Raw genomic sequence first — 15,702 nt, 5'->3', positions numbered from 1 at the left:
TTTGAGATAGGAAAAAAAACAACCAAACACCTTTGTAGATTATTCATTTGACAGTGCTGGACAATACTGCAGTATTGATACTTCAGAATTCTCACTTGAATATTAAGGTAATTTTCTGTAGATTTTAAGAACAGTTCTCCATCCAGACTGCTATTAGTTTTTATTTAGTAAATTTTTGTCTCAACCTTTGTAAAGTGTTAGTGGATTAGTTATACCTCCTTTTTTTTTTTTTTTTTTTTTTTTTTTTTTTTTTTTCAGAAAGAAAAATATTTTCCCTGTGGTACTTAGCGTTACTTAAGGAATTCTGCATTTGTCCTCTTTTCAAATTAAGTCTAATAATCTGTTAGTTCTAATAGATTTCTAAGTGTATGCTATTCACTTCTTTTCAGTTTTTGATCAATGCAAAGAACAGTTGCAGTGTTCCCTAGTCTTTTTTACTTCAATTCTCTCCCTTTAAAATGCTCTTTTGAAATTTCATCTTTTTTCCCATTATTTTGTCAAATCTTTACTCCAAGTATACATCTGTTGCAGAGAAATCAGCAGTACATATTATGTAAAGCTTGCAATATACAAGCATTTGTGTGGTGTATGGAAAGATGCTGAAATAATAATAATATAAAAAAAAAAAAAGTAAAGTGAGAGGGAGCCTTGGGACTGACGATTTAGTGTATACATTACAACAATTCAATCTAAAACAGTTGAAACAGTAATATTCAATTGCAGGCATAATGGCAGAGAGGTATTTGGGGATTTAGGAATTACATGATGATAGTGAAACATGTAATTTTTTTTATTCCTTTGCAAGGTCTTTCTTAGAAGAAAGGCATAAAATAAAGTAAAATAGCATTTGTTCTGCTACTTTCCAGTTGTTTCCCCTTTGTGTATCTTTTTTAGACACTCAGGAAGTAACTGAAGTTTAAAAAAAAAAAAAAAAGTCTGAGTTCTTTGTATTCCCCACCAGATTTTTGATATCTTTTCATCATTTTGATATCATTTCATCTTTTCAACATTTTTTTAGGTTTGTATTGTATTAACATTAAATATTTGCAGCAGCTCACTAATGCTAGAAGTCAGAACTCATTACTGAAAAGGATCATGGAAGTAGAGGATAACAAAGAAGAAAGTCGTAATGATTTTGAGCACTGAAAAACTTTTGACTGGAAAAACTTCCAACCCAAAGGTTGGAAGATAAGAATCTTTGGTTTGAATTAGTTCCTTTATTCTCACTTGTATTAATTACCTGATATATGAATAAATATAAAGGGGAGGTATTTTTATAAAGTCTTGAGTATCTACCTAATTTCTGAGAAAGAATAAGCAGTGATGGAATACTTCCTAAATTATGCAGTGGGTATTTGAGTTTAATAAACGCTTTTTTTTTATTATTATTATTATTAAAAATTAGCTTCTGTAATTACAATATAGATTGAATTTTGTTTCATACTGATGGTGATAATATTTTTTAATTTTAGGATATCTTGTATTATGAACAACTCAAATCAAATGTGATTCAGTACGACCTTTTAGTGGACAGCCTGATTTACAAAGTAAGTAATTCATTAACCAGTGATTAAGTGATTTATATACTCATCACACCAATATCTTTATTTCTTATTTTTTTTTTAACAAACAAAATGTTAGATGGTTTGATTTTAAGGAGTGTCAGAATAATTAGGGTCGATTCATTATTGTAAACCATCTCTTTGTGCCTGTGTTGGCTCTTGCGTAAGATATTTGTTTGAGTTGACATGTTAAACAGTTGTAAAGAAATGGTAACTTCATTTGAAGGAATAACTGGTTTTGGAAGGAAAGGAAGCACTGGCATCCAAGTAGTCCAAGTTTCAATTCTAAATACTTTAATAATCAAGTTAATATTATGTTTTTGCATTTTAAAATATGGAATATGTGCTTAACTACAACTCTTTCATGATTAAATGGTGAAATGGTGTCTTACTACTCTGTTAAGCTTAGCTTCTGTAGGGAGTCTGAAAAGATGTCTTCCAGCTTCAAAGTGCTATATTTTTTGATTTCAGGATGTAAAGCTAACAGCAAGCAATGATGACTACTATTTCGTATTTGAGGATTATTTATATCAGGTATGTAACTACTCTTTTTTCTTTGAAAAGTTAGCAAAGTATATTGCTGATACAGAATGCAGTGAGACTCTAGCCAGATGCATGTGCTGCATTACATATATTGTCCATTTGGAATATCAATACTCTAAGTTAATCTTGTACGTTTAGATAGATGAAGCATGACAGGCTTCTTAAAAACTCCTCAAGGACCCTACAAATTGTCTCTCCAATACAGAAAATATGAAGTCTGCCATTTTCTTCCTCTTTCTAGCTTTGGAGTATTGAAATGATAAACAGGAGCTATGGAGTGCAGAGAAATTAAGATAGGACCAGTATGTTCGGATTTCCAGTTTAAGAACAAAAATATTGCTTTAGAGCTATTTCAGTGACCTACTAAAATAAGTATCAAGATATTTTATTGATGTGTTTTCAAACTGAAGACATTGATTCTCTATATGTATGGTTACTTTTCAGATTGCTCCCATTCCAAAGCTGCTTCTAGCAATGGAGAACCCATCTAATTTGTAAAGAATTATCTTCATTGCTGCCTGTCAGATGCCCTTAAATAGAAGGAGATTACATTTATGAATTTCCTAATTTGTGATTGATTGCAGTGTCAACATAAATGACACGCAGCAAACTTACCATTCCCACAGTTCTTTCAATTTCATTAGTCACACCTGTTAGGTTAGACTGGCTTAATTTTTTGTTTTAGAGCTATGTGAAATGAAATAAGTTTTTCCTTGATGATAAAACTGCTAGTAGTCTGGAGAATAAACAAAGGAAGGAGCTGTCCTTAACATTGTTTAGCCCATAGAAGTTTAAGAATGTGTTAGTATTTAAACATACTATTCAATTATGTCATTATATTTTTAGCATAGTAAGGATTTCATTAACACTTAAAATGATAACTTTAAGGAAATATACCCTGTTTTTAACTTAAAACACTTACGATATTAAGATCTGTATCTGAATTTGTTTCTAAACTAAAATTTGTAAAGTGGCTACATGATGACAACTCAAGCAACAGTGTGTTTTTTCAGTGCAATGTTTGCATGTAGATTTTTCTTTGACACTTAAATCTAGAAAAGAATCCTCTTGTTGTTATACTGGAAACTTCATGGGATGTAAAAATCTCACTTTTTTCCGTTTCATTCATTGTATAGGCAACTAAGGCACAACAACTAGTCATTAGCTGACAGTTCCAATGGACACAGAATTCAAATCTGTAAATTAATTTAAGCAAGTATACAGTATAATCTTTTGTTTTAAGACTCTCAGAGACAGGTGTTTTGTTTTTTTTTTTCATTGTTCTCAACATAAAGCACAACTGAAAATTGTATTTTTGTATATATCTCTATTGACTAAAGGAATTATTACAGAATGGAAATCATGAAAAAGCCCAACCTAACCTTAGTAATTTGAAGGGAGAGTCGACCAAAAATCTTTGAAAAATTAAGAGGCTAATTTTACTTCCAGGCTTTTAGGCAAAGAATACCTTAAGCATCTAGTTATTAGTTGTTCATTTTCTTTGGTATATTGTGGCATTCCTTAAGTGTTTTTTTCTAGTAGAAGGTTACCCTTTCTCCTTGATCATTTTCTCTTCCGACCTGCTTTGCAAATGCATCATGAATTTGCAAATGCATTACTGTCAGATGATTTTATTCGGTGGGACCTAAAAACTTTCCAGTATTGGCATCTGTCTGATATGGAATATTATTTACTGATTTCATATGATAACTGGAATTAAATATTGGCTAGGTAAAGGAGATAATGAAAACTTTAGTTTAAACCAGTTAAATTACTTCTATGTTTGCATTGTTGTTTGTTTGATTTTTTTTAATTTTTAATTTTTTATTTTTTATTTTTTGCCTTGCTCTTTTAGCTTTCTCGTAGCTCATTACCACCTTGAAATTTTTCAAGTCTTTGAGCATAGTGTGACATTTGTCTGTGAATTGCTTAACAGAAAAAGTACCAATCAAAACCAGAACATCTGGGCATAAAATAATAACGAGGATGTTCAGTTGCATTGCTGGTACCTCTTTAATAGCATGCATTCCTTCCTAGAAAGAACATTGCGAAATGATGTAATGTATTTGCTTTACTGTGCTTTCTTTATCCCAAGTTAACATTTGTTTATTAATTCTTTATAACTATTGAAATGGAGTACAGTTACATTCAGTATAGTCCTTTTTTTTAATTAAAGCTTTGTGTTTTTTTTGTTTTTTTTTTTTTTTCTTACTCCTTTGAATTCAATGGTTTTCTGATTGTGATTGTATTGCTGCTAAAAATATCCAGTGGTTTATCAAACATTTCTGTACTTTAAAAGGGTTTGTATTATTTTCCTTTAGCAGTATCATTTTTGTGAATGAGAAGAATAATACATAAAACAAAATTCATGATTTAATGTCAGATGTTTAATTTTAATACTGTAGTTATACATCCTGCATAATGAATACATGCAAAGAACCTCACCCAGCAGCTTTCAGGTGTAGTCAGAACTTGGGTTTGAGAGTCTACCTCATTTGAAGACACACAGTCTTAAAGACTTCCAGATACTGGTACTGGATGCTGTGTTCAAAAAAAAAAAAAAAAGAAAAAAAAAAAAAAAAAAAAGGAAAGAAAAAAGGTGGTGGGTGTCGGAGGCCTCAAATTAAGGTTACATTCTTTCCCCTATGAGAGAACACAATTTATGTCCTTTTCAGATTAGTTCATCTTCTGTCACCTCAGTTAACATATACACAGAATTACATTTGCCTGTGTATTGTTATTGTCAGTTGTATTTTGGCAGCTATGAAAATGATTGTGTATTGCGCAAAAATAATATTTAGCTTCAACTGTTGAAGATAAAGAAACTATTTATTTTTTAAAAGATGCTTGTTATCTGAGAAGTAATTTTAAGATTCAGAAGAGGGAAATATCTCAAAATATGACCTACTTTCAAAAAAATTGCAGTGGTGTTCAGGTGTCACAGTTTTGCATGCTTCCTTTCGGTAAATACTGATATCTGGAAAATGTTTGGAATAGTTAGTTGAAGGAAAAATCTACTTATTTTATTTATAATAAATTATGTAGTAAAACACCATATAAAACATCTCCACATTTTAAATCTTGGCTACAATTTGAAGAAAAACTTATGAAACCTGTAAGAGGAGAATGTTTAAGATACACAAAGATCAGCATCAATTGATGACTGTATTACTTCTGCCCTCTTGTGTGCATTGTTGATAGTGCAGCCTTTCATTGCACCACAACATGAACATTTCCAAGTATAATAATTATTACATTTTTTACAACTGTATGTGGGATGAGTTTCTTCATTATTTTTTCTATGAATGCTCTTAATATTTAATTTTATATTCAGTTGTTCTAGATTGTTTCTTTATGTTAGCACAAAAACTACAGATACATTTCACAAAATAAAGTATGTATTTAAGAAAGTATGGGTATGAGGTGAACGTTCTCATCTGTTCGTTTGGAAAGCACTGAACATAGTGTAAGCATTCTGCAAAGATTTTAAGAATGAGAGAGAAATATGAGGATCGGTCTTCTGGAAATGCACACATGTTAAAATGTAAATGTTTCATTTGCTTATTCACTTAGTAAGACTTCCCCAAGTCATAGTAACTGATTAGGAAAATGAACTGATATGCATCACATTATTGACTTGCATGCACACAGCAAGCTGTTAAAGACTTAGTTGTTAAAACTAAGATGTCTAAGCAAAAACTTAGAATACTTACCAAACATTCCAAAATGTTCCAATGTGCTGATTATTCAGGTGTAGGGCAATATGACGTGACAGAAGGATGTAGGTTCATGCTTAGAGGCAAAGAGGAAGATTGGAGAGTGTGGATATTTTATTGACAATAAATGAATGTGAAGACGGTATCATAACAAGTTCAAAGTGAGCCTGGAAATTTTAACAGGAAAGTGAATTAAGTCGGTCAATAGCTTTCAACCATATTAGCTCTCTTTAGGAGAGTCTAATAGGTGCTAATCAGGGCAGGTGCTTAAATCTCTGTTTGACATTACTTTGTTGATTGTCAGCTTATTTTTGTCTTTTGCAGGTATTACTCTGTTTTTCCCGAGATACATCAGTATTGGATCACTTCACTTACAGTAGTGCAACCCCACCGAAATCATACATACGAGGTAAAGGGAGTTGTGTTTCTTCTTTCTTTCTTCCTTTTTTATTGCCTCATAGGTCTTTTCTCTCTCTTTACCTGAATTAAGCAGTTTTCTTTACTTACTGTTTGAAAGTAGCAAGGGTCTCACCTGAAGACAGAGCAGGAAAGGGACCTGGGTCTCACCTCAGGCCATAACAGCCCAGAAACACATCTATAGGACTATTCCACTTATTCAGAAACAAATCTGGGGAATGAAGTTGCTGAAATCTAAGTCTCTGCTGAACCTGTGCAGTGTAAATCCGAAAGGCTTGTAGGTCCTATTTTTGGCTAATTAGCCAAGAGAAATGCTTCATGCTAAAAATACTGTCCTTCCTGATCACAACTCCCCACTGCATGGCAAGCAAACAATTGAAAGGAAACGTAAAATTATTCCTTTAGTTTAATGAAACAGGTGACTTCTGTTATTCAAAAATACTGCTTTTTATTTTCATAAGGTAGTGGGCAAGAGCTTCACAAAGTAACTTTGAATTTAATTCCATTGATTCATATCACAGGAAAATATTTAAGTCCAAACTTGACAAAAGCTGTGTGCGCTAATTTTTCATGTATAGGAGAAACAAAATGCACAGAGGTCTAGAGGATCTCTGCATATCTATACATTTTCACATAATTTATTATAATTTCTAGTTAAATTTCTCATATTAAGACAGAGAAATACTTAAAGTTTTTAAATAGTTGTGCTTAAAAACTTTTTTTATTGCTATATTGTTAAGATTTTAATTGAGAAAGTCCTATAGTTAAGATACTGTTAACTAATGTAACATTCGTTTGCAAGGAAGAGAAAAAATATGTTCAGTTTATACTGTTAAAGTTTGTCTTTACTTAATTAGCCTTTTGTTTCCAATAGTTTACTTAATTTCTCTTGTTGTTATATCACAGCTGTACCATCCATCTTCCTCTCTGTTGCAGGCTTAATGAAGCCTTGGATGTTTTTTTTATCCAGTGTTCTTCTGTCCTTTTAAATGTCTTTCCTGTCCCTAGGTCAGTCTGCCATAGCATGACAGACTTATCCCTTTAACCTTATCTCGTCAGAGAGCTTCACTGTCTTCAAGGACACAGCAAACACCTTTAGAGCTCCTAATATATACCCAAATCAAATCTCATTGGTATAGCATTGCTGAAATGCTTTTTTTTTTCTTTTTTTTTTTTCTTTTTTTTTCCTGTTTGTCATCCTCCCTTGCTGGTGCTGCATTTTTATTTTATATTTTAGAGTGTATCTGAATTGCTTACATGCTTTCGGACAATATTAAATGGTCAATAATATTGGTAGTTACTCTTTTTCTAATTATCACTTATAATTTATAAATGTAGACTTTATCTTTACAACTTTTATTAGTTTAATTATTTTAATTATGGTTTGATTCACAGGAAAACTTGGAATAGAAGAATATGCTGTTTTCTATCCACCAAATGGTAAGAGTTATACTGTTGCCTCCTCTAGTGGTAGATTGGAAAGATACAGGATTTTTTTTCCTGAATACATGATAACCTCTTTTTCTATTACAAACTGTGTTTTACTGTTATTCTGCCAAAATAATTAATTTAAAGGAGTAAGATGGATTGAAGCTACTGCAGAACCATGTTCAGCCTGGTGTTAATAGTCACATACGGAGTTTGTCTACGTGTGTGGGAAGCAGAGGGAAAACAACTTCTGGTGCATCAGCTTTTACTCCAGTGACAGGATGCTCCACTTAGAGGATCTGAAAGCTACATGCTGAAACCATCTGACCCCAGCTTTTCAGAACTCTACAAACCACACCTGACAGTCTCGTTTCTTTCAAAATGTGTCCATTTTTGAAATTCAGTTATAAAAATTCTATATAATTTTTAGTAAATATCGCTCCTGTTGTTACTTCAGTTGTTAAAATTCTTTTTTTTTTTTTAGCTCATATTTTGACCATTTAAATCCCTGTCTATTGCATCCTTACCCTGGTTTTGCCCCCCATTTTTAGTTAAAGTTCAAGCTCTTTGCTCTTGCTTTCAGGGCCTCATGTCACCAATTTTAAATCTGTATCTCTGAACTTGTGTTTTGTGCCTTCTCCTTTCCAGTGGTGTCAGTGATAGCAGATATGTTTGTTCCCCTTCTCCCATTTTTGCTTCCACATTTATTTGCAGCTTTATAGTCGTGAAACATTGTCCTTATGACCTTTTGCCAAAGCAGCTCCTTCTTATTGGTCCTATAGGAAAATTAATGAATGGAAGCTGAGATCAGCTGGAAAAGAGGAGACAACTGTCATGGTACCACTGCCAAGTCCTCTAAATGTTTTGTCTGAGTACTACATGAGTTACTGGAGGTCTTGGCCTCCTTTTTCTCCTGCTCCCTCCTTGTTAGTGCATGACATTTACCAGTTGTCATTTATCTGAAATTAGGTTCTGATTTCAGCAAAGCTTATACTTCATGGAAACAGGGCTTTACATGGCTTTCTAGGAATTACAGTACGTGTTACGGTGCACCATTGGTCATAGTGAAGTAAATTATATAATTCCTGTACTTAAATATTTACAAGCTTAAAATCTAAGACTGCAGGTGCTATAACAATATAAATATATTTATATACAAATATACATATAAATATATATATATAAAAATAATAAATATAAATATTTTATTCCTGTAGCAGGCAGAATTCCATTTAGAAACTTGGGGAAGAATACATTTCTTGCATGGCTAGAAATAAATATAAAAGAAAAATGACAAAAAATTAAATCTTTGTTTTGTAGGTGTAATCCCTTTTCATGGCTTTTCTATGTATGGTAAGTATGACTCTCATAAACTCTATCAGTTTGGGATTTCTTTTTGTTGTATTGTAGTTAAAAGCTGTATATACTATGCAAATTTTAAACTTCTGTGTGTTCTATTTCTGTGTGCATGAAAGCTGTTTTATACAATTTTTAAAATTCCAAGCTGCTCCTATTTACTCACATCACAACTTTATATCATATACCCTTTGAGAGCTAATCATCATGCAGCTGGTCTGGTCAGAGGCTGCATCTTAATGTGTATGAGTAGAGGGAGGAAGTTTATTGACAGCCTGCTTGTTTCTTGTGTCTTTTGGGTAGACCAAGTTAGCTGTAGATCTTAAAAACATGAATTATGTAAAAAGCCTGTTTCTGTATCCATCCTCAAGTAGGTGTTAAAGGAGTATTAAGTGATAGAATGGTTGCTACTACTCTGCATAGATGAAAGCTTAAACATCAACAAGATTTCTAGGAAGAGAGCAAAAAAAAATCTCCCCAGTTCTCAGATGTAACAAAGCAGCTAGTGCAGAGAGATGCTGAAATAATGTAAGAATATTTGTTACAGGTTTCCATTTTTTTCTTTTGATTTATCAAAGGTATTTTTTGGGCAAGCAGATTTCAAGATTATACTTTAAATGCTATGTTTTACTAATAATAAATGTCTGATTCTTAGAAATAAAATGTAATATGAATGTAAAATGGAAATTTGAACCCAGGTAGGGAATCTAAGTCTTCTGAAGTAAGGAATAGCTTAGTTACAAACTCTTCCTTAAGTGTTCACTAGAAGGCTTTCAATTTCTGTGTGAAATGTATTCTTCTCAAAATGTTTGGATTTGACTCTGCCCTTTAGAACAGCAGCTGTCAAACTGGGTGGGAGCTGCTTCCCTCCCTCCTTTCCCCTTTTGCTTGGAAAGGGCACAAAACAGACCAGCTGTGACAAAGAGGGAGGATGAAAAGCAAGGTGGTGGAAATACTAGTGAGAATCCAAGCAGAGCATCCTGTGTCTTGCATGCTGTGCTGCTCTAGGAGGAAGTACCTGGGACCTTATGTAAATCCTATATATTTTTGCATGCTCGCATGCATACGATCATGCAGTGCCAGCTGTCAGGCACTGTTCTGTTATCTCCCTGGCCTTTATGTACATACGCACCCTGCCAGCTCTTCCACCTCCATCTTCAATCCTTACACATAGACACTGGTAACACCCTCTGCTTTTCTCAGCCCAACGTAAATACACATTTCTGTGAACATCTCGCCCAACCTTAGTGCCCCACCTCTCACACACAAGTGCCATTATTTTCTATAAAGCCACCTTCCTGAGACATATACATATGTGAATGAATTCACACATACATCCACATATATCTATAAATATGCACATAGATATATGTACATGTATAGATTTTTATGCAGACATGTATCACTTGTGTAGAAAAGAAGTGGAGGGGAGGGTGAATGTAGAGATTATGAATGCATTCAACTGCAAGCTGCATGAATGCATCTTCAGAAAGAAGTAGTAGTTGAGTGATGATGAGTGAGTGGAGAAATTAAAGAAAAGCTTTTTACTCGAATGCATACAGAACAACTGTCTGTGAAATGTGCGTTGAATGAATAGAGGGTATTAATAATATAATATAATAATATATTAATTATATAATAATATAATCAGGGGTATCTGATTATGTTGAGGCACAATATACATGAAACAGATCTATCTATATGCCAGACCAATGTCAGACTGAAAAAAAAAAAAAAAAAAAGGTTTGAGAATCACTGCTTTACAAATGTAGCCAACTCTTATTTTGAATCAGGTATATTAAAAGGACTATAAACAGTAAACTACCAAATGGCCATGCTTTTCAGATCTTACAAGAAAGAAACAGGTCTCTCCTGATCAGTCATGCTTATGGGATGTTATTATGGCAACCAAGAGCTATTTTTAATACTTCACTTTTCAAAACACCTATCTTCAAATAGTAAAATTATGCCTGTCTTGAAAATGGGGAACCAATTTGGAGACGGTCGATGTCTGAAGAGCACATTGGAAGTTACAGATGGTTAAATCAAAAGCTTGCACTATGCAGCATATCATTGACCTAACTCACAAAGAAGCTGTCTTTAAAGTGTATTTCTTATTCTTAGGAAGCCAGCACTGTGAAAAGCAGGTTCTAAGCAGTTTAGGTTCTTGAAATGTATAGAACTGCAAGCTAGAATGTATTGTACTCCCTTTCTTCACTTTTTACTTCTAATGGTATATTCTATTATAAAAATCTTTCTGAATAATTTATATAATATAATATAATTTTTGTAAATCATGCTAGTATAAATTACTTGTTTTTCACCATACTTCATGCTCTTAATCATTGAACTCTTTTAGCAGTTTACAGTGTTGAGTCAATTATAATTCTTTTATCCTTTCAGTTGCTCCACTTTGTTTTCTGTACCATGAACCTTCCAAATTGTATCAGATATTCCGTGAGATGTATGTGCGTTTTTTCTTCAGACTCCATTCCATCTCTTCTCATCCCTCTGTAAGTTCATTAGGAATGAATACCCACTCACTAAATACTCTGTTTGCTATGAAACAATAATATATGGTGACATGATTTTGGAGACAACTGAAAGACATCCTTTTAAATATAATGAAATATTTCAGCAAACTTGGAAAGGATATCGGACATTTTTTTCTACCTCAATATTAGTCTCTGCTATAAAATGTCATGTACTTTATGTAATCTTGTATTTATGTAGTAGGCTTCTTGATTCAAGCAGTTATATAAATGCATACTCAGTCTCATTTTAATTGATGACATCTAATTGCTCACAAGTGTTTTCTGGGGTAGAGGGACTATAATATAGTCAAAGATATAGAGCTGTATTTTCAGTGATATCAAGTTAATGTCTCTTTCATTAAGAGACACTCTTTATGTGACAGCACATGCTTTTTGGCATTACTAGATGCTGGAGGTATAATTAAATAACTTGGTGATGTTCATGGCCAGCTGTCTCAAGCGTAAGACAATTGTAGACGTTTTTGCTTATCTTCGGTTTTTGAAGAACAGAGCATAGCAAATATTTTCCTTTTCTCCCTCACAAAGTGCTGAATAGCTGTATTATATCTTGAAAACATTTCCTGGTTAAAAAAAATCCTTTCCTTAATATACTGTTTCAAGGCTGGGCATTGTGCTTTCAGTCATTAATAGCAGGGAAACCGGTCAGACAGGAGTCTATTCATTTTCATGGTAATTTTAAAAAGAAATTTTAAAAAGTATTTACATTTAACTTCTTTGTAGTTATCCCTATTGCTGTTTGTTTCTAGTTATCAGACAGATTATTTCCCACATCCTCCATTTTTTAGTATATATACGGTGTAACTGGGTCTGTTTCATTGAAGAGGAAATATTTCAAGTAGGCCATACTGTAATAACACACTAAGTACTTAGACCATGACATGCAAATATTTTAAGTAACTTAGAGGTGAAAGGGGCTATTACAACGTATTATGTTGCTAATACATACACAGAATTGTAGGAGCAAGGCTGTAGTAACTGGAGGCATCAGAGATGTTTGTGCCCTGCTTACCTGAGCTGTATATTACATCATTAATGGTGTTTTATTTCTTGAATTAAAAATTCATGAATACTTACATGCCGATGCTGTTTTCTCAGATTTGACAGTATGAGTGTTAGTATTCAGGACATGATCTTGTTTCATTAGGGCATTGTGTCATTGTGTTTGCTATTTGAGACTCTTCTACAAACTCATCTGCCACAGCTTTTTTATCACCTTCGAGAAATTGGGGCGCAGCCGTAAGTACTTCTTTCTGACTTGCTACAAATATTGTGGATTAATTGCTCTGAAAATGCTGGCCATTCTGTAGTATTTAAATTAAAAAGCTATGAGAAATTATTCCAAAGTGCAGCCACCAATGTGCCAGTTTTCCTTGAAATTCATTTTGAATTGCTCTTTGTGTTCATATGAGAAAAAGAATTACTGAAATTTAGCTGAATAATGCAGCAGGTTAGATCTGATGAAACTAAATGATTTATTTCCTAGGGGACAGAAGACTTTTTTTCACTGTGGTATGTTCATTACAGCAGGAGCCATTGGAGGAAGGGGAAAGAGCAGGAGACTGTCATTCTCAATAATGTATTCATGGCACCAAGTGCAATAGAACTTGAAAGTCTTACTGTATTATAACTGATACTCATAATAGTAGCAGAAATGGATGAAACATTTGGGGTGATAAAAGCTGAGGATCCCTGTAATGTAATTGTTTGGTCTCAGACTATTGTAATGATATTAGTGGTTTATCAAATAAGATGCTTAATATTTTTCTGATGGCTGTTACAAAGGAAAATATTGATTATTAATGCAGCAAGAGAAAAAGACCATTCTTCCTGGAGGAGAAATGCAGAAGAATTTATAGACCATCAGAGTAATCATTACGGGAGAATGAAAAATGTAACTACTACTGTTTATTGCTTGTTTGCAGGCTACGAATTTCATTTAAATGGATGGTCCGAGCATTTTCTGGTTATTTAGCTACAGATCAGCTCTTGCTTCTGTGGGACAGAATCCTAGGATACAACTCTCTAGAAATTCTTGCTGGTAATTGAATTATTTTTACAAATTGTGTTCAGTCCATGTGGTAGTAAGGCAAATACATGTTAGCTCAAGTCTATTTTGTGACAAGAAGAAAACTTAGAAAACTTAAATAACTTAGTTGCTATTTGAATGCTGAAAGTAGATTGCGTACAAGTCAAAGAGAATAACTTTTAGAAAAATAGAATTGCATAAACACTGCATTTCTATCACAAATGTGAAGTAACTTTTTTTTTTTTTTTTAACAATATTTCTTCTTTATCATTGTTTGCTGTGATAGTGCTCCAGAGATAATAAGCACTCTCTGAAAAAGAGCGTAGGATGTCCTCCCAGCTTCAGTGGTACCATTTGATTTGGTAATGATTAAGATTTGAGTTCATCACCTTTCACAAAATACAAGATTTGTCTTATTCACGTATGGGAAGTATTTCTTCAACACTTAGCACAACTGAGAATTACCCTGTGTTTGCTGTATATCTTTACTCAAAGCCCCATCGTTTAATAGATGTTGAAAGTTTTGTACTTACAGAGGAAATTCTGTCCAAAGATTTATGCAAGGTTCAAGATGGGTGTTCTAAAGAAGATAAGTATCTTCAGTTGGAACACATTTTAAATGCAAAGTAGATGAACAGAAGAGGAAAGGTTTTAGTTCTATTTGTACATGTAAGACAGCTAGGTAGATATATATATAACTGTATAAGAGATAACTACGAATTATTTTTTCATGTTACATAATGCTCACAATTGAAATGTTGCCATTTAAATAAATCCAAATTTTTGGCGTAGAAATTAACTATTTGTAAATTACCTTGTCTTGTAATTAAAAGCTTGCCACATTAAATGCAAGCATTTTCACTCAAACTTTTCTAAAATAAAGTTGCCTTTGTCCTATCAGTTCAATGAATAGCCCAAGAAATTCAAATACTGACATCCACTGTATATTATTATTCAGAATCAAAGTAATTACTCTGGGGAGTGAAAATTGCTATTTTAAATCAAGATTAATTCTAATCACTAATTAACAAGTCAGCAACTTAAATACTGGGCTTCTTCTTCTTCTTTTTTTTTTTTTTTCTTTCCAGTGCTGGCAGCTGCTGTGTTTGCTTTCCGAGCAGTCAACCTGATGGAGGTGACATCACTGGCTGCAGCTGAAGTAAGGATATGTTTCAGTTAGGGGAGATTGAAATAGTTTCTGATCCTTTGCCAACAACAGTAACTTAAGCTTCACATGGCACGTGGTACATAGTGCAAATCTTTCTGCCCAAATTCTTACCTTAGATAAAAACTAGACTAATTGTGAACATGCAGTAGATAATACTGCTTTTCTGGAGTATAACTATGTAAAAGAGTATATTCGTTACAAAAATGAAGAGTTATCAAACTATGCTGTATAATTAGATTTTTTTCCTATTTTAATATGTAATTACGTTTGTAGGATATATAGTTTTTTTAAAATATTATGGATGTTTATCCTTTTTCTCAGTATATTTTAATGTTGCTGCTTTTGTGCTTTTTGATATCACAAAGATTTTACAAAGTTACTTTTGTCATTTTTTGAATCTGAAATTTTGCTGCAAGTATTGTCATTTTACAGGTAGGAAATGAAGAAAAATCTTTACGATGAAGATTATTATTGTTTATCTCTACTACTGTGTAAAATGTATATTTTTTTTCAAAGCTCTGGTGACATATTTTTTTCAAACACTGAAACCTTGTGATGGCTTTTTTTTTTTTTAAACATACTTCATCAGAAGACATTGACTGTTTCGGTCATTACATTGAACTTACTTCACAAGTACTAGCCAAGCCACAGGATAAGGATTCTTAATTCCCAATTATTTTTAGAAGCAAGTTGAAATGTTAGACCTCTTATACCCTCATGATGCCATGTATATTTGAAGTAAGTCTAAAGGCTAAAATAAAGTTACTTCTATATATTTTATATATATATTGGTTTTCTATATGTAAACATATGCTTTTTCTTTGAAGTGTTAGAATGAAAAAAAAAAAAAAAGGCAAGAGACGCTTTTGCACAACAACATAAAACAGTGATTTGTTTCTATTCAGGTCTGAACCTAACTATTGTTACTAGT

The 15,702-nt window shown here is 32.8% G+C and overlaps 1 protein-coding gene across 1 annotated transcript in view; it reads left to right on the top strand.

The window, feature by feature from the left end:
- TBC1D19 (TBC1 domain family member 19) overlaps positions 1–15,702 on the top strand; it is a 45,525-nt gene that overhangs the window by 29,365 nt on the left and 458 nt on the right. The window contains exons 12-20 of the mRNA XM_082758587.1: positions 1,473–1,547; positions 2,034–2,096; positions 6,146–6,230; positions 7,634–7,678; positions 8,987–9,019; positions 11,426–11,535; positions 12,722–12,813; positions 13,500–13,615; positions 14,692–14,762. Coding sequence (XP_082614713.1) covers positions 1,473–1,547; positions 2,034–2,096; positions 6,146–6,230; positions 7,634–7,678; positions 8,987–9,019; positions 11,426–11,535; positions 12,722–12,813; positions 13,500–13,615; positions 14,692–14,762 — 690 coding nt within the window. The remainder of the gene's footprint in view (positions 1–1,472; positions 1,548–2,033; positions 2,097–6,145; positions 6,231–7,633; positions 7,679–8,986; positions 9,020–11,425; positions 11,536–12,721; positions 12,814–13,499; positions 13,616–14,691; positions 14,763–15,702) is intronic.

This window comes from Aythya marila (genome assembly GCF_965140915.1).
Source record: "Aythya marila genome assembly, chromosome: 4".
Classification (NCBI taxonomy): Eukaryota; Metazoa; Chordata; class Aves; order Anseriformes; family Anatidae; genus Aythya; species Aythya marila.
The sequence above is the reverse complement of the archived record's forward strand: the minus strand, read 5'-3'. Positions and strand labels throughout refer to the sequence as shown.